Raw genomic sequence first — 17,666 nt, forward strand, 5'->3', positions numbered from 1 at the left:
TGTATAAAATAATATATCTGAAGATGAAATATCACTTTGTTAGCCTGGGTTTATGCATTTTCTTTTGTGTGTGTGTGTATATATATATATATATATATATATATATATATATATATATAGGTTTAAAGTCAAACTATTGTAAATGAAATCCATAAAATATCCTAAATCAGAGCAGAAGGTGAAAATGAACAAAATTAAATGAGTTTATGTTTAAAATAAGAACAAATATCTCAATGGGGTATGAATACTTTCCCCTTTGAATTAAGTTAATTTAAATCATAAATACTTACATTTTGATCCATTTCTCAGAAAACAAGATTTCCATTTTATGTCATTTTGCTTCTAAAGTAAATGTATCTTGGTTTAAAAACCTTTAGACATTTGTACTGGAAAATAGACAAAAATACTGATAAAGAACATTACTTTTTTTTTTGTAGCGTGATCAGAAGGTACAGTAAAACTTATTTCTAGTGGTTGGGAGCAAATGCATTCGTGTCATACGCTTAAATAATTTACATTTAGAGACCATAACGATGTTTTGTGTTCCATTCTATTTATTCCTTATATTTTGTTTACTTGGTCTTAAAAAAGCTTACATTTATCTTCATAAAACCTGCAGAAACGGTGTATAATTTTTGCTTTCAAGCTATTATTAACAGTGTAATCCAAAATATGCACCATGGGAGGGGCTCTTCCATGGCAAATTCCTTCCTGATCTTGGGAGAAACTCCTTAAAAAAGTGATTGGTTGCATATGGTGTGTATGTCGTCGTTTGATTGGCTGAACAGGTGCACTATTGCACCTAGTATCATATGACTGCACCTGCACTCGCCCTACCTGTTTGACCTGACTGGAGCGCACCAAAAGTCACGCCCACCTTCCCCAGGTACTGCACATTTGATAGCGGAACTGCCAGGCTAAATAACAAGGCCAGTTCCTTGTACAAACAACTGAACTGTCCACCATAAATGGTGGGGTTTCATTCGTACTTCTTACTGTTTCTCTGCTATTTCCGCTGTAGCATACAGGAGGACCTTTCATTCTCAGATTTCCTTGGAATTGGTTGGGATTCTGACTCATGCAGCACTAATCTAAATTAGTGAAGGAAGATCTGCTTACAGGAGTGACAGAATGGGGTCTGATGAGGCCTACAACTTTGTTTTCAAAGGTAAGATCTGACACTCTTTTGGGATTGAGTTGTCATGCACATTAAACAATCTCTGATGGAGCTTTAAACTCTTTTAGATGATGTTTAGTTAGTTTCATAATCTGCAAGCAGTCATTACACCATTTGCAGTAGTTGTAGAGTAACGGTTAGTATCTATAGTCATTAAAAGAGAGTAAACAGTTATAGAGAAATATATAAAGCGGCTGGGTTTAGAGTACCTTGTGCAATTTAATTCCTCCTTTTTGTAAAGCTCTCAGTTTACAAAAAAAGAAAGAAATTGAGTCCCATAGGTTGCTTGAAATCTGATTTCCATGACAACAAGGTTTTGTTTGCACAAGATTACGCAGTTAAGTTACTCAGTATGGGAGGGAAAATAGTTGCATCTGTTAAAGTCCGTTGTGAAACTCTGATCCTCCAGAGCAGTCCTCAAACAACACCAAACCACAACGACTACTTAAAGTGACTTGCACTATGTGTTGGTTTCATAACAGTTGAACTGAAGCAACAAGAACAGGAAGTCTTTTTAGAGTAACTATTTAAAACATGCAAGTTGATTATTTAAATGAGGGCCAGTTTTAATATCCTTATCACCAGTGCTGATGGTTTAATCTGAAATTACACACAGATATTGGTACATGAGTTAAATGAATAGTTTTAGTTCAAGATGTAGGTTTCTTCATCTGAACATTCTTCACTTGGTCACCAATGGATCCTCTGCAGTGAATGGGTGCCGACAGCTGATAAAAAACATCAAAATAATCCACACCACTCCAGTGAGCTGTAAGAAATTAATATTTAAGACTATTATTTTAGACACTTCTAGACATATATGTGGGTGGATTTGGACATGAAAGGACAAAAGAAGATGGATCTTTCACTAGATGAGGGGTTATTATGGATTTTGAACTCTTATTTTAGCCAGAAGCAAAGATTTAATGTTAAAATACCTTGATGGGTTTGTTTCTTACAAAAACGCTGCTTTTCACTTCACAAGATGACAGCTGATGGAATTGTATGGATTATTGTAATGTTTTTATCAGCTGTTTGGACTCTCATTCTGACGGCACCCATTCACTACAGAGGATCCATTGGTGAGCAAGTTAAGTAATGCTAAAATTTCTCCAAATTTGGTGTGACGAGGAAACAAGCTCTTGTATATTGTATTGTCTTGATACTTTTTCTGCAAATATAAATTTTTGGGTGAACTATTTCTTAAATATTTCTTATAGGCTTCTGCTTAAACCTTGTATGTTTTTTTGTTTTCTAATACTGTTTTTCATTTTTATGTCTATAATTGCCATTTCTCCTTGCATAATATGATAAATGACCCCCTCATGGGTGGAGTGTTGATTTTTCTCCTGACATGTTTGAGTCATAACCTGCGATTAGCTGGGTTTTCATAAGGGAGTGCTATACTGGGACGTACTGTTCATCCAGTGTTGGTTTGTTTTGACACACGAATATGAGTATCAGACCTGTCTCTGTCTCAAGTTTGAACAACAAGCTTGGACAATTTTGCAATAAGGATGCAGGTTTGTGACATGCTTTGCCTCCTAATGTTGCACTCGAAGAGTTGCTTGCCACAAAAGTCCAAGTCGACAAACACGACATTGTAACAAGTTACATCATGAGCTTGTGAGTGGCTGGTATTTTAATCCAGAAACTAATCACTGATTTTACACAAGTTAGTGTTTCTTAATATACCAAGCAATAGTGTTGCAAAAAAAAATACAATAAAATAATGGGATCTGTCAAAAATGCTTAAGCTATACCAAGAGAACACTTTTGGGCCCCCTTCATCACAGGGGAGGGATTCATGGCTGTTGTTTCCAGATGGTTGGCATGAGTCAAGTCTGGGTTGGTAGTTTTTCCAAACTCGTATGTTTTTCATTGCAGTGGTTCTTATTGGAGAATCTGGCGTTGGTAAGAGCAACTTGCTGTCACGGTTCACCAAGAATGAGTTTAATCATGACAGCCGGACCACAATCGGAGTGGAGTTCAGCACAAGAACTGTCCAGCTAAACGGCCTCACCATCAAAGCTCAGATCTGGGACACTGCTGGACTGGAGCGGTACCGGGCCATCACTTCTGCGTGAGTTTAACATGAAGTAACATTGACATACCAAATAAATAGTGGTGCAAAACAAGCAAAAATGCCCATGGTTCCCCAAAATTGACAATTATGAAAATGATTCAGTATCATGTTTTGTAGTGTTCTTGTGTCTGTGGAAGGAATGGTGACCACAGGTGTGAGCTCAAATGAAAATGTTTTATTTGATTTATTTTACTGTATTATCAAAATTTCATTTTCATTTTTTAATTTAAATTATACACGCTACTGTTGGGGTAGGTTGTGTCTTTTTATGTTTTTGAAAAAAAGTCTCTCCTGCTCACCAAGGCTGCATTATTTAATTAAAAAAATAGAGTAATATTGTAAAATAGTATTGCAAATTAAAGTAACCGTTTTCTATTTGAAAATATTTTAAAATTAAATGTATTCATGTGATGCAAGTTGAATTTTCAGCATCATACTCCAGCCTTCAGTGTCACACGATCCTTAAGAAATTATTCTAATATACAGATTTTTTTTTTTAAGAAACATTTCTTATTTTTATCATGATTGAAACTGGGAAACAATTTTTTCAATATTCTTTACTGAATAGAATGTTAAAAAATACATTTAGAAATGTTTTGTAAAGATGGGAAACTATCGTTCAATCTAATGCAAAAATATTAATTTATTAAAAACTAGAAACAGAATCGACATCCCCTGTTTGGACCAGAGCAGTCTGGTGAGGAGATGATGACGTTTATTTTAACTGAACCGAAGTTCACAGAATAACTGAATTTTAGGTGAACTGTCCCTTTAAGTTCTTCGCTCATACTCCGAATATGTTTGAATGCAAATACATTTTTGACTGTATGTAAATTGCCATTAATCTATTCTTTAAAGGGGGGGTGAAATGCTCATTTTCACTCAATATCCTGTTAATGTTGAGTACCTCTAGAGTACGCAAATCCGTCGTCAAACTGGGCCTTGTTTGTAAAACAAGCATCTTTGAAATGCAGGGAACAAACAAAAACACTTGCACAACTTCGTTGATGCTCTAATAAAGTCCATCCACTGGTCCCTTAATGCTGTTTTTTCTTTGGTAATCTGTGCAAGGTTGTCTTGCCCTGTCAACCAAAAACACACTCCTTTTGTGACATTTCGCGACGCTCTCGCTCTGATCAGTGAAGTCTGTTGTGCTCTCAGTGCTCTGCTATACGGGAGAGCGCGCTTTTCCGGCAGAAGTGCCTCAGGACCCATATAAGGAAATTCCGCTCCATCTAACGTCACACAGAGCCATACTCAAAAAAAAAAACTTTCCGAAACTTGTGACAAACCGGAAGGAGTATTTTTGGAACAGAAATACTCCTTCAAACGTACAGCTTAATTTTTGAAACTTTGTCCATGTTTAGCATGGGAATCCAACTCTTTAACAGTGTAAAAAACTCAGTATGCATGAAATAGCATTTCATCCCCCCTTTAACAAATTGAGAAAAATGTAATACATCATGTTTCACCACCCAACTAATTTCTCACCTGTTTTTCTAAACCATCTTCATTACGTAATCTTGCTTATGACATAATGTTATATGACAGTGTTCTTCTCATTTAGAAAAAAAAAGGAAGTAAATCGATTCATCTGATTTGATCTGACCTTTTTTCTTGTATCTCAGATATTATCGAGGAGCCGTTGGAGCTCTTCTAGTCTATGACATTTCAAAGCACTTGACGTATGAAAGTGCCGAGCGCTGGCTGAAGGAGCTGTATGATCACGCAGATCCGCATATGGTAGTGATGCTTGTGGGCAACAAAACGGACCTGGCAGCAGTACGATCAGTTCCAACAGAGGACGCAAAGGACTTTGCAGGTCATTACTGAAGACAGCTTATTATATTATACAGGCTTACACACATTTTCTCTGAGAAACTCAAAAGCCTTTAAAATAAAAGTTCGGCCTAACCTGAAGAAATTATAACAGGCATATAATACTATTGCACATATTGGAGAAAATATAAAATTATATACACATTACCAGTGCACAGTTGAAATATTTAAAGGCATCATCCATGTTTTAAATGAAAAAGATAAATATAATTTTATTTATTAAATATTAAAGGAATATTTTTTTTTACTATATTTTTAAAGATGAACTAAACTGTTGGTTTTATCATTTGATTTGGTTACTACTATTAAAAGTAGTATTGATAGTAAGCATTAGTGTGGTTTTTGTGTTCCTGTGGTTCAAGTGGTAGAGCATAGCAGTGCAAGGTTGTGGTTTCGATTCCCAGGGAACACATGTTAGGTAAAAATATTTAGCCTTAATGAACTGTAAGTCGCTTTGGATAAAAGCGTCTGCTAAATGCATAAATGTAATTTAATTTTTATATTCTATGTACTCCTGACAGTAAAATAAGCCACTATAAATCCATATAAATGTCCAGTCATAAAAAAAAAAAAAACACTTTACTCTAAGGAAATTCAGTAAAAATGTACTGTAAATCAGGTACAATGTACTGAACTAATATGAGGGAACTTTGAAGGTGTTTATCTCTATTTTGAATTTTGCAGTGCATTGTGTTTTAGAGTTAACAGAGATGTAAATAAATGTAAATTATACATTTCCAGTCTTTGTTTTTTAAACAATGGAACAATCAGTAGAAAATGGATAACATCCTTGCCTAAAATGACATTTTCTGTTAAATTTACAGTCATTTCCTTAAACCCTTAAACACTACAAAATGCAAAGCATAGTTCAAATGATGGTCTAATAAAAAAATAAATCAGCACAGAATGTTTCTTCATAGTACATTAGGCAGTATTTTTAAAGACTTCTCTCAGCGTGTATATATTTAATATAATTTAGAAAAATCAAACAAAGTTGATCTTTATATTTATGTTATGATTCTTTTTTTTTGTAGAAAAGAATGGTCTTCTGTTCATGGAAACCTCTGCTTTGGAGTCAGTAAACGTCGAGGCAGCGTTCAACACTGTGCTTACAGGTAGATACTGTTTATTCTGAACACATCATACTGTATTTACATGTAGTTTGCATGTGTTCCCTGCCCTCTGGGTTGCTGCTCTTCAGTCAGGCTTAAAATAGTGTAAGCACTTCATTATCATAATCATGCTGTCATTTTTGGATCTCTTTCTTTCAGAAATCCATAAAAAGGTGAGTAGCAAAGAAGTGACCCGAGGCTCTATCAATGCTGTGACATTATCCCAGCCTAAAGCTGCAGCAGATGACGCACAGGAGGAAAAAAAGGCCTGCTGTAAGAATCTGTGAAAGAACATTCCGTGTAGAAGGACTTCACCGGGGCCTAAAAGAGTTGTGAATTCAGCTTGTACAGTAGAGCTATCATTACGAAAGAACAAGTATGATAAAAAACTAAAGGAAATCCATTTCATTGACTGACAGACATATTATTATTGTTAAATATTATGCAACAAGTAAAATGCATTTTAATATTTGTAAGGGCTTAACAAAGATTAATGTCAATTTTAAATAATTTTAATGTGTTTTCCCTAAATGTTACCTCTCAGTAGGAGATTTTTGTTTATATTATTTATGAAATGTCATGCCAAATGTTTTTTTTTTTTTTTTTTTTATCCAAAGAAAATTACAAATGAAGAATACTACAAGCTATTCATTGTACTGAAGTTATGAAATCAACAGATGCTGGAGGAATAACTTTATCACTTTAATAAGTGTATTAGATGCATATTTTTCAATTTGCATGTTCATGCTCACTATTTAGTTTTTAATTTGATTTTGAATTTTATTTAACACACTCATGAACCCTCACATATGATTAAGAAAATAATTTTTACTATTTAAAACCAATCAGCACTAATTAAATATTGTGTGTAATTACAATCTATATATAAAGCATTTCTAAACAAAGTGTTGATTTGTATCTTCATAGATGAATGCTAATGCTTCAGGTATTAGCAGTTGCTGCTGTTAACACAGCATAAAGAAAATATATACAGCATGTCATTTTCCAAAAAGAAGTAAAGCAGAAATGAAGATGAAAATGTCTGATTTGTTTTTCCACAATGAGTCTCAAGTGCAGTTTGCAAAATGTCTAACAACAACACAACATTTATGGACATTTATGAATCATCATGATACAATATATACAGAATAATAAATATTAATTTAAGAATAAGCTTTTCAATTACTTGGAAAATTAATTGATTTGACCAGTTTGAATTCTAACGGGCTCTTTGCAAACATAAATGTTGGGTTTATTATGATTATTTATAGTAATTGTGAAATGCACCACTATATATAAAAAATCTTTATTGGAACTATAAAGAATTTTAGTCTCAAGCTCACCAAGGCTGCATTTATTTCATTAAAATTACCACCAAAATACTAATATTGTGAAATATTACTTATATTACTATTTTATGGTCATTTTAATCAAATAAACGTCTTGGTGAGCGTAAGATACTTCTGTGTACTACTAATCCAAAGTTATTTAATGTTTTTTAAAGAATATGCATTAAATTTAATTTATATCAAAGTGATCTTCTATTTTCAAACACTGGTTACTAATCATCTAATATGGGTAATTCACACCCATAAAAAAAAATAAAATGATACATCTATGCAATTACATTTTAAATCCAGTCATTAAAATGGAATTTAAATGGCACGTTCAGTCACCGAATGAGGCACAGCCCTGCCTCCTCATTACCTCCTACGTGGCATTTTCAGGCCCATCATCCTTTGAAAAGCATGAGTGATGTCACGCTGTGGAATGTGGAAGAGCTCACCTGCACACCTGAGACTCCGTGCCTCCTTTTACACGAGCTATTTTTCAGAAAGTATTGACCAGCTACCTCGTGTTTTATTGTAATTTATATTTGTATTCTAAGACATATATTGATTGTATCATTAAACTCTGTATTAATATATTGCCTGACAACTACAAAAGACACACCCGTTACTACACACCTTCACGGAAGCCCCTTCAAGCATTTCATTGGGTCCCAGCGGGTTACACATGTGATAGACAGGATAGTTGGCCAATAAGATCATCGGAGAGGCGGGGTTACATCATGACGTAAGTGCTTGCCTTAAGATGAGACAGCAGGGTGAAACTTGGTTGACGTAGCCCAGCAACATCGTATCAAAGTTGATTAGCAGTAATTTTGGCTAACTCGGTACCTTTTTTCTAAACGATAACTTTATATATAGCCGTCGACAGAAGAAAGTACACTTTGTATTTTTATTTGTTGGTTTCTGGGAGTCTTTAACGCATGAAGCGCGTTGTAGTGAAGCGCTCGTGATCAACTGATGCATCAAACAAAGTTTTTTTGACGTCGTAGTAAATATAATAGCACCGTGTGGTTTTCCAGAACAGCATAACGTCTTTATTTCTGAAAACACTGACTTGTTAATAAGCCGGTAAGAAGATTAAAGCCATGTCGGGTAGAGAGGACGAGTATGACTATCTATTTAAAGGTGAGTGAGCACCACGTTACTTTCAGCATTTCCACACTTTTCGATGTCGTCTTCATGTGTTGCTTGTCTCCCTTGTCATAGGATATCTTCATGTTCTATCCTAAAACACATATTAGCATATGCAATATGTTATTCGTAGCTGTTACAAGCAGGTCCATGTTGGCCGGTCTCTGCTAGACCACCTTGGACCAGCAAAAAAACCAGCTGGTCACAGTCTTTGGCTGGACAAGCTGGTTTTTGGTTCATGGTGGCAAGTCAACCAGCTAATGATCATCTTCGGTCAGACATGGGCAAGTGTCATTTTTCCAAAACACAGCTAACTTCGTCTTAATATGGATTTTCAAACAGGCCAAATGCCTAAACAGGGCAACAGATATAGAAATTGTACTTTTTAATAACTTCTAAGTGCCATTTTTTAATTGAATATATATAATGCACAAAATGACTGGCTTTTCCTAATGTGTCCTATTTTATTTTAGAATTCTCTTACATATAATACATTTGAATTTATGGTGTGGAAACAAACAATTTGGACACTTAATGCACTTAAATGAGAAAAAAAGTATTTTGTGTGGAAACTGATTTAGAGTTTTCCTTCTATTGTGTCTGCAATACAAGCACAGTTAAACCGGTTAGACCTGTATAAATCAGGTCCTACTCAGGATGGGTTTGCATTCAGAAGGTTTTAAAAACTCTCCTTTAATCTAATGAATCAAATCTTGTCTGATTTGTAAGATTACTCGGATCATTAATTCGTTCTATTTTAATATATAACCAATTATTCAAGATTGAAGGAGATCAAATGGAAAAAGTCTGAGAATTTCCTGTAGTAATCGACTACTAAAGTGAATACTAATGGTGTTATTTTTACTAATCTGACCTCTTTGATGTCTGCAGTGGTTATGTCCATGAATTTGACACTTCCATTAGTCAAAGATCTGCTCTTGACCTCCGTGTGTTTATGCTGTCCTTGTACCTTTCGCTGCTTGACCATGAATCAATCCGTGCTGTTCAATCAGCGCTCTGCTCTTTAAACATGTCTGTCCACCAGCTTTAGCTCAGCCTAACTCTGATATTAATAGCTGAGGCATCTGTTACAGATTTCATTCTTTCATGCTGACGAGTTGGCAATGTTAACCCAATTTATTTAAATTTTTGGTTGAATACAATTTTTAATTGTAACTGTTTACTTGTAACTGCTTATTCACTTTTACATTAAAAAGACCAAAATAAATTAGATTTCATGTTCTTGAAGCATCTTTTATTATTTTATGTGAAAGTGTTCCTCTTATCTCTTACAGTACACCCACCTAGACTGTACTGATGTAATAAAAATATTAAAAACAATTCACACACTACTGTGTGAAAAATAAACTACTTTTATTTAACCAAGGCTCTTCTGCTCACCAAGACTGTATTTATTGGATCATAATTACAATAAAATCAGTAATATTGTGTGAAAAAACTTTTAATGACTTTCTTTCAGAATATAAGATTTCAATATGTATTTATACCTATAATGCATTAATCCATTAATCCAGTCTTTATTATGGAATGATCCTTTAAAAATCGTTTTAATATCGTGATTTGCTGCTCAATAAACATTTATTATTAGCAATATTAAACGTTTTGCTGTTTAATATTTGTTTTGTAAAATAGAAAGTTCAAAAGATCAGCATTTATTTGAAATACAAATCTTTGTTATATTATAAATGTCTTAACTGTCGTTTAAAAAAAAATCTATTTCATGCATCCTTGCTGAATAAAAGTGTTACTTACTTTAAAAAAACAAATCCCTAGTAATATCTGTTCCATTGTTGCCTCTGTCAGCGGGAGACACAGACGTTCCCAGTATTTCATAAGTCTGTCTGTGTGGGTGAAAAGGGAGTTGCTCTTCAGTTGTGCCCTTTTCAGTCATTGTCAAAAGCTTTGTAGAAACACACCCTTTGTGTGTTGAAATATTCAAATCTAATTGCTGTTGTGCGGTGAAGGGAGGCCGGTTCCTGCAAGCGCACAAATGGAATCTGCTTGAAAGTGCTCTCACAGTGTCATGTGTGTCTCCAGGGCCAATAGCAAATACAAAAGCGTTTAAAAGCATCATAAAGTAGAGCCGGCTGATCTCACGCACTCATATCCTCTTCATCCACAGTGGTTCTGATTGGTGACTCGGGTGTGGGCAAGAGTAACCTTCTCTCTCGCTTCACCCGCAATGAGTTCAACCTGGAGAGCAAGAGCACCATCGGGGTGGAGTTTGCCACACGCAGCATCCATGTGGAGGGCAAGACCGTCAAGGCCCAGATCTGGGATACAGCTGGACAGGAGAGATACAGAGCCATCACATCAGCGCAAGTGTCTTCAAATACTCTATTAAAACATCAACTCATTTAAGAAGTCCAGTTGTTTTGTTCACCAATTAATTTATAAAATGTGTATTATATATTGACTGATTGATGAAATATATAAAAAATTGATTAAAATGTATATAGAAACTACAGTGCATGCATAATTATTAGAGGCAAATCAATAATTTTCTTGTATTGTTTTTGTGCATGCACATTTCACCAATTTCAAATCAGTCAGTCAATCTTAACCGCTATTCATTTTGTACATTAACTGGAAGTAAAAAAATAAAAATAAAAGTCTATTCAGACATGCATAATTATTGAGCAGGTTTTATTTTACTGGTAAAATTATTAAGATTGATGTGGTTTGGTATTTTTAAAATGAGGTTGTAAAAAAAAATGTAATCGGAATCTTTTGAATTCTCATTTAAAAAAAAAATATTTAGTTTCTAGGCCTGTCGGTTCAAGTGCAGTACATTTTAAAACCATTTGCTTTTATGATTATAATTAATAAAAATAATATAGATGCTTCTTCTTTTTGTTGTTGTTGCTTACCATAGTTAAAATGACCGAAAGCGACTGATACCAGAAACCTTGCCCATTGAAGTTAAAAATGGCTGTGCCCCCTCTTTTATTTAAAATGTAAGGTGGATAATTGTGCCAGATGTCTAATCATTCTCTTCTTTTTACTGTATAGTACAATGGGAGGATGTAGACTCCTGTCATTTGGGAAGTATTTGAATAATAAAAGTAAAAAAAACCTGTTTGGCCCCTAATGATGTACACTCAAATAAGATAATGACTTTAATAGCAGTAGTTTTATTTCACAAGACCAGTCAAATTCTTCTTGGTAATCACACTTTTATTAGGCACCTTAGATTGTGGAGTAAATGTGTTGTTTGTGTGTCTTTTAGTTTCTGAGTAATTAATGCATCTTTTAAATGTTTTGTGTGTGTGTGTGTTCACAGGTATTACAGAGGTGCTGTAGGAGCCCTGCTGGTCTATGACATTGCCAAGCATCTGACCTATGAGAACGCCGAGCGCTGGCTGAAAGAGCTGCAGGATCATGCTGACAGCAATATTGTCATCATGTTAGTAGGGAACAAAAGTGACCTGCGTCATCTGCGGGCCGTTCCTATGGATGAAGCCAAAGCATTTGCAGGTTAGTGTTGTGACTTTATTAGCTAGTGTGCACTGCAATTACTCAATAGTTTCTAATAATTATGTTTTTCTCACAAATCAAATGTATAGAATGGCACCTAAAAACACTAGAGTTGTTCATATAATTTACCCAGATTTAAATAAAGGAGTTAGAATATAGTAATTAATTGTATTTAACTAAATAGTTCAGTTTAAAGATGAGATCTAATATGCCGCTTTGGTGGAGACTGCTTGCAAAGTTTAGAGTTAACTAAATAATTGTTAAACTGTTAAATTGTTATACCTTTAAAGGTCACAGAGGTGCTGGTAGTGTTCGAGACAAGTTGTTTAGGTGTTTACATTACAGGTCTCGTTGCTGATCGGTCATTTTGAATGTCTCATGAATCTTGGCCAAACACTTGATCTCACCTCCAAAACTCACTCAGACCAACAAAACACTTCATATAGAAAATAAGCTTGTTTCACCATAACACTGGCATTTCTGATAAAAAAACAGGGAGCATTATATAAACTATGAAGGTTTATCTTTGAAGTCTGAATGATTTGTCACATAAGCATTATATATTATAGGATCAGAATAACATCTTTTCATTTTACTTTTATAATGAGAAAAGCTGCATATCCCCCTATTTGTTTTTTACATACAAAAAAAAAAAAAAAAAAACTAAAACCAATCATCAAAATAGCAAAATGTACTTTTAAAAAAATTAAATAAGAATTCCAAAAGCAATAATAATAAAATGCATCCGCATGTCTTTCTGTGTGGAGTTCTCTGTGTTTCTCACACAATTTAGAACTGGAGACTGTGAGTGTGAATATGAATGTGTGCATATTTGTCATCCCTGTGGTGGACTGGCCAAAAATAGGACATCTGGCCTGGCTTTCAGCTGAAATGCGTTTAGAAATAATTATTACATTTCATAGTAAATATTCAGCTAAGATTTTATATTTCAATATAATTCCTGCAGAAATGAACAGTCATCTTTCTGATTTGAATGTGCTTTTATCAGTTTTGAAAGGGGTCTGTTAGCATTTGAAAAAATGTGCTGGAAATGTATGGTGTTTCGCAGGTTGTGGATTATAAATTACAAAAGTGTTAATGGATTTTGAAAAATGTGGTCATTTGAATGCATTTTGTGTGAAAGCAATTAATTGATGTACAGTTGGTTTAATATAGACTTGCGTATGGCTTCAGTAATGATCAATGCTTGTTAGAAAACAAAAAAATAACACAACTGTAATATGTTTGTGTTAATTTCTCTGGGGTCGGAGAAGTTGAACGCTATATTGTAACATTGTAAAGCAGTACTGGTAATAAAAGGTGGCATCAGCTATTTTTAGGCTACGTTGATTTAGCATTACTCATTTATGTATAGTGCATTCCATTTTTCAATAAAGTCTCAGTGCTGTCTGCATGTTCTGCTATCTCCATTGTTGTGTTGTAGCTTCATACCACAATGCTGTTATATTTACTTTACATTTAATATTTTAATCCTAAGTGAATTACCGTGCATTCAAGATACACGTTTCCTTTGATGCACGATGACTTCGGTGTTTCTGGTGCTGTGGTTTGTGATAGCTGCTGTAATCCTTTTTCTTAGCTATCTTGAGTACTAAATGAAGTAATGTTTGTTTATTGTGCCTGCTACTCAGAACACAGACCAGCTAGCAAACACTATTTCTATCTAAATGTTTTTACAAATTGTGTTTATGATAATGTTTAAAAAGTATTTCATATCTTTGTGTGTTTTTTAAAGAGAAACATGGACTTTCTTTTCTGGAGACCTCAGCGCTGGACTCTTCTAATGTTGAACTTGCCTTTCAGACCATTCTTACAGGTCAGTCCTGAGCAAATCATTCAGAAGGGTAAATCTCTATCACAAAGCTTTTAGAGGTGAATCTCATGAAAACTGTGAAGAACATGAACCAGTCATTTTTTTTTATTAAGAACATTCTCATTCTCATTACTGTAATGACAAGAATCGTATTTAAGTAGCAAAGTATTTATGCATAATTTAGTATATAAAACACATTTTCAAACATTGTGTATTTTTTATTTTGGAGAGAAATGTGATCTAGTTGTTTGTTTATTAACTGGACGTTTCTGACATTAAATTGTGCTCAGCTCATGCATTCTAAATATCAGTACAATATATGCATCAGCAAAAAAACACTCAGGCACGTGATTTGTTTCCCAATGTTACAAAGTTGAATTACACCATTTGTGGTATAAGTGATTGAAATTTGATGCTTTCCAAAAACTAAACAAAATTGTTGTTGTATATTATTAATTTATTATTTAATTTATGACAGAATTAATTTTTTCCTTGAAATTACAAATTAAAAAAATTAAGGTAACTAGAATCATAACAATTTTGATTTCTGGATGAAATTTCTTTATGATTTACTAAAATCATTCAAATTAGGTCCCTTTTATTTAAGCTATTCTTTTAAATATTTGAAAAAACTAATGTGAAAAAGCCAGTTCTCACTTGTGTTGTAATACAATAAAACACCCAAAAATAAAGCATAAATACGATTCTTCAAAATAATTAAAATAATAGTTATTTTGTCAGATTACAGTTATGAGTGTTTGGAGTTGGGAGAATCTCCTTAATAAAAAAAAAAGTGACCTAAAAAAACAAGATACTTTTTTTTTTTTAAGGAAAAATTTCTATTTAACATAAGTCATTTCTTAACAGTTTTGTGAGGTTCCAGGGTGTTTTTGTATGTTAAGTATAACCTCTAGATGGCGTCAAACTCCACGCCACAGATATCCTCTCCTTCTCCTGTAAATTAATGAAACTGTGTTTTGAGGTCAAACTTCGAGAGTTTGCCACGCAGAAATAGTGGTTTGCTTTTCTGCAGTTTCTCTTTTTTTTTTTCTTTTGGCCTGGGAAATCCCTCTCTTCAGCCACACCGTGTTACACAGTTACACTGTTCATTTCTATGCGTCATAATCAACCGTAGCTGAAGTTGTTGCACTGTCAATAACACACTGAAAGATCACGTTAATCAGGCAAGCCTCCACCATTCCGATGTATGAATCCTGCCTCTCTCTCACACAGAAATCTACCGTATCGTGTCCCAGAGGCAGATGTCAGGGCGCAGCGATGATGGCTTCTCCCCCAGCTCAAAAGTGGTTCCCATTACCGTGCAGCCCACACAGAATTCGGGCAAGCAGGGCGCCTGCTGTCAGAATAACTGAGCTGCCACTGCGCCACCATGGGATCCGGGAAAATCGGCAACTTTGTTGGGCTGGGCTGAAAGGTTGACCATGACAGTTGTATTCCCTCTGCGTGATGTGTTTAACATATGTAACGGACTTGCTTAGTTATGCCCAGAATAAGTGATTAATAATCTTCAAAATTGGAGAACAAGAGATGCTGAAATTGAATGGATCAAGGATTTTCTCAGAACTGAGAGGCCATGCTTCATGTTTCAGACTAATTAGAAATGAGCAGTTAGCTGGGATGCTCAGACGTGGCTGCTCTCTTTATTTTATCCCTGCACTTTTTGCCTCAGACATTCTGCTTACAAACAATGGGCTGAAGAACAAGAAAAAGTGCTTAGAATGCATAATGCTTCATTTAAGTATCTCTTGAATGGTTTCTGATCACAATGGGGATTCACTTGTGAATTCATATTTTTTTTCCTTTAGTGGGCCAGCGCAGAAGTAGTCTGACATCTTTTCCATGCATCTCAACACCTGAGAAATTCAAACTGTGGTCATCATAGCCACCTGTTCGCTCAATTCTTAAATTGTAACGGCATGTCTTGCATTTATTGAACGCAAATATGATCTTGTTGTTCTGTGTTTTTTTTTTTCTGCTTTCTTTTCTTGTCATGCTTTTATCCATCACTAGATTATTGATCGGAATTTCTCAAGGGTTTCTCCTTCCAGTCATGGCACTCATTTGTACAAGCGCTGGGAGTGTTTTCTGTGGATCAGAGTAATGTTAATGGCTGTAGTGTTTAATAAGAGTATAGTATATTCAGATTTAGGATTGGGAATCGTTGACTAGTTCTTAAAGTATCTGATTATTTCTATGACACTTGATTCGGTTAACGGTTCTTGAGCATATGCATTCTAAGTCTGTTATTTTTTATGATAAAATATGCAAAATAGAACCACTTTAAAGTTTTTGTTGTCATAATGAAGCAACCTATTTCTTCTCAGCTGTGTTAAAATCAGCATTGACCTTTCAGGCATATTATTTTTTGTTTCCAAACATTTAAAAGTATGAAAACACACCATTTGTGGTATACTTGTCACTTGTGAGGTGCTTTCTCTCCCCTAAAAATTATATAATTATTTCTTGCTATTATTATATAAATTTATGAATTGTTCCATGTTCCAAACATTCTCCATTCTTAATTTTTCTTCTTCAAATTACTAAAAGTAAGTGCTTAGAATCATAAAGATATAGTTCATCCAATCATATTGTCTTATAATTTACTCCAATTAGGACACAATTTTTGATTTTGTATGAACTATTTCTTTAAATCACGATTCCCATCCCTACTTGGAGCACCGATGCGGGTCAGATATTTTTTTATTTATTTTTTTTGCTTTATGACTTTATTATGATGGAAATTTGAAGAATTAGTTTTGCTTTAGCTGGTTTCTGGGTGTTGTCTTTGGCTAATAGCTTTTTTTTTTCTGCTTGGAAAATGAGCGGCAGGTGGGATGCAGTTCACAAAGAGGAGCTTCTATGATTGGGTACACTGACCATATTATATCGCAAGGCAGGGAAACTGATGGCTTGTGATGTACTGCTGAGGCTTTCTTACTGGAAGTGAATTCCTCACTGGCCACCCTTGTTATCTGCTACATGTAACCCGAAGAGCAGCTGGTCTCTTGAGATCTCCCTCTCTGTCCTGGCTTTTCTGTCTTCTACTGCTTTTGGTGTGGTATTATCTTTTTCATATGTGTTCTGCGACATTTAGATCCTCCGGATGGAACAGCTGGGGTCGTGTTTTTGGCTTTGTCTTGTCATTTGATTAAAGACATGAGGTGCTTCCCTAAATGCCTTGCCTGTAAGATTTATGCTAATGCCATCAATCTGTTATGCTGAATATCAGGCGTTTAGCTGGAGTCATTGATAATTACTGCTTTGGGAAGATTCTGTCATCGTGCCTGTTCTTCTACCAGTGGGACTCCTGAATAAAGGCTCTGAATACTGCAAATAGGTTTATACCTGTTCAGTGATCGTGAATGTTTTTCAGCTGTTTTTTTTTTTTAACTTGGGTAAATAGAAACTTGGAAACTTGAGTATTTTACAGGGTTCCCACATCTTTTGACCAGTGACTTCCGCATGACCTTTCCAGTCGTTCTTGAATACTGGATAAGGAAAATTCATCGTATAGAGATTGCACCCACAAAGAGCAATTTCTAGTTGATGAAATATTTATGAGCTTTTTGAAATGTTATTAATTTCCATGGCTTTTCCAGGCGATTTTAAAATTCCC

General features: G+C 34.6%; 2 protein-coding genes across 2 annotated transcripts; both read left to right on the forward strand.

Annotated features, from left to right (window-relative positions):
* Positions 1–217: 217 nt before the first annotated feature.
* Positions 218–6,822, forward strand: LOC127974802 (ras-related protein Rab-25). The gene is made up of 6 exons (XM_052578332.1): positions 218–886; positions 1,022–1,168; positions 3,065–3,260; positions 4,892–5,085; positions 6,137–6,217; positions 6,374–6,822. The coding sequence occupies exons 2-6, from the start codon at positions 1,132–1,134 to the stop codon at positions 6,499–6,501; spliced, it is 636 nt and encodes a 211-aa protein (XP_052434292.1). The 5' UTR covers positions 218–886; positions 1,022–1,131; the 3' UTR covers positions 6,502–6,822.
* Positions 6,823–8,285: 1,463 nt separating this feature from the next.
* Positions 8,286–17,413, forward strand: rab11al (RAB11a, member RAS oncogene family, like). The gene is made up of 5 exons (XM_052578358.1): positions 8,286–8,691; positions 10,841–11,036; positions 12,002–12,195; positions 13,952–14,032; positions 15,263–17,413. The coding sequence occupies exons 1-5, from the start codon at positions 8,652–8,654 to the stop codon at positions 15,400–15,402; spliced, it is 651 nt and encodes a 216-aa protein (XP_052434318.1). The 5' UTR covers positions 8,286–8,651; the 3' UTR covers positions 15,403–17,413.
* Positions 17,414–17,666: the final 253 nt, after the last annotated feature.

This window comes from Carassius gibelio, chromosome B16 (assembly GCF_023724105.1).
Source record: "Carassius gibelio isolate Cgi1373 ecotype wild population from Czech Republic chromosome B16, carGib1.2-hapl.c, whole genome shotgun sequence".
In the NCBI taxonomy this organism is placed as follows: Eukaryota; Metazoa; Chordata; class Actinopteri; order Cypriniformes; family Cyprinidae; genus Carassius; species Carassius gibelio.

What these genes read in the sequence shown, in the direction of transcription:
- LOC127974802 (XM_052578332.1), top strand. Translation starts at nt 1,132, where the DNA reads ATGGGGTCTGATGAGGCCTACAACTTTGTTTTCAAAG. An exon ending in CTACAACTTTGTTTTCAAAG is followed by an intron (nt 1,169 to 3,064) that starts GTAAGATCTGAC and finishes TTTTCATTGCAG; the next exon opens with TGGTTCTTATTGGAGAATCT. An exon ending in TACCGGGCCATCACTTCTGC is followed by an intron (nt 3,261 to 4,891) that starts GTGAGTTTAACA and finishes CTTGTATCTCAG; the next exon opens with ATATTATCGAGGAGCCGTTG.
- rab11al (XM_052578358.1), top strand. Translation starts at nt 8,652, where the DNA reads ATGTCGGGTAGAGAGGACGAGTATGACTATCTATTTAAAG. An exon ending in GTATGACTATCTATTTAAAG is followed by an intron (nt 8,692 to 10,840) that starts GTGAGTGAGCAC and finishes CTTCATCCACAG; the next exon opens with TGGTTCTGATTGGTGACTCG. An exon ending in CTTTCAGACCATTCTTACAG is followed by an intron (nt 14,033 to 15,262) that starts GTCAGTCCTGAG and finishes TCTCTCACACAG; the next exon opens with AAATCTACCGTATCGTGTCC.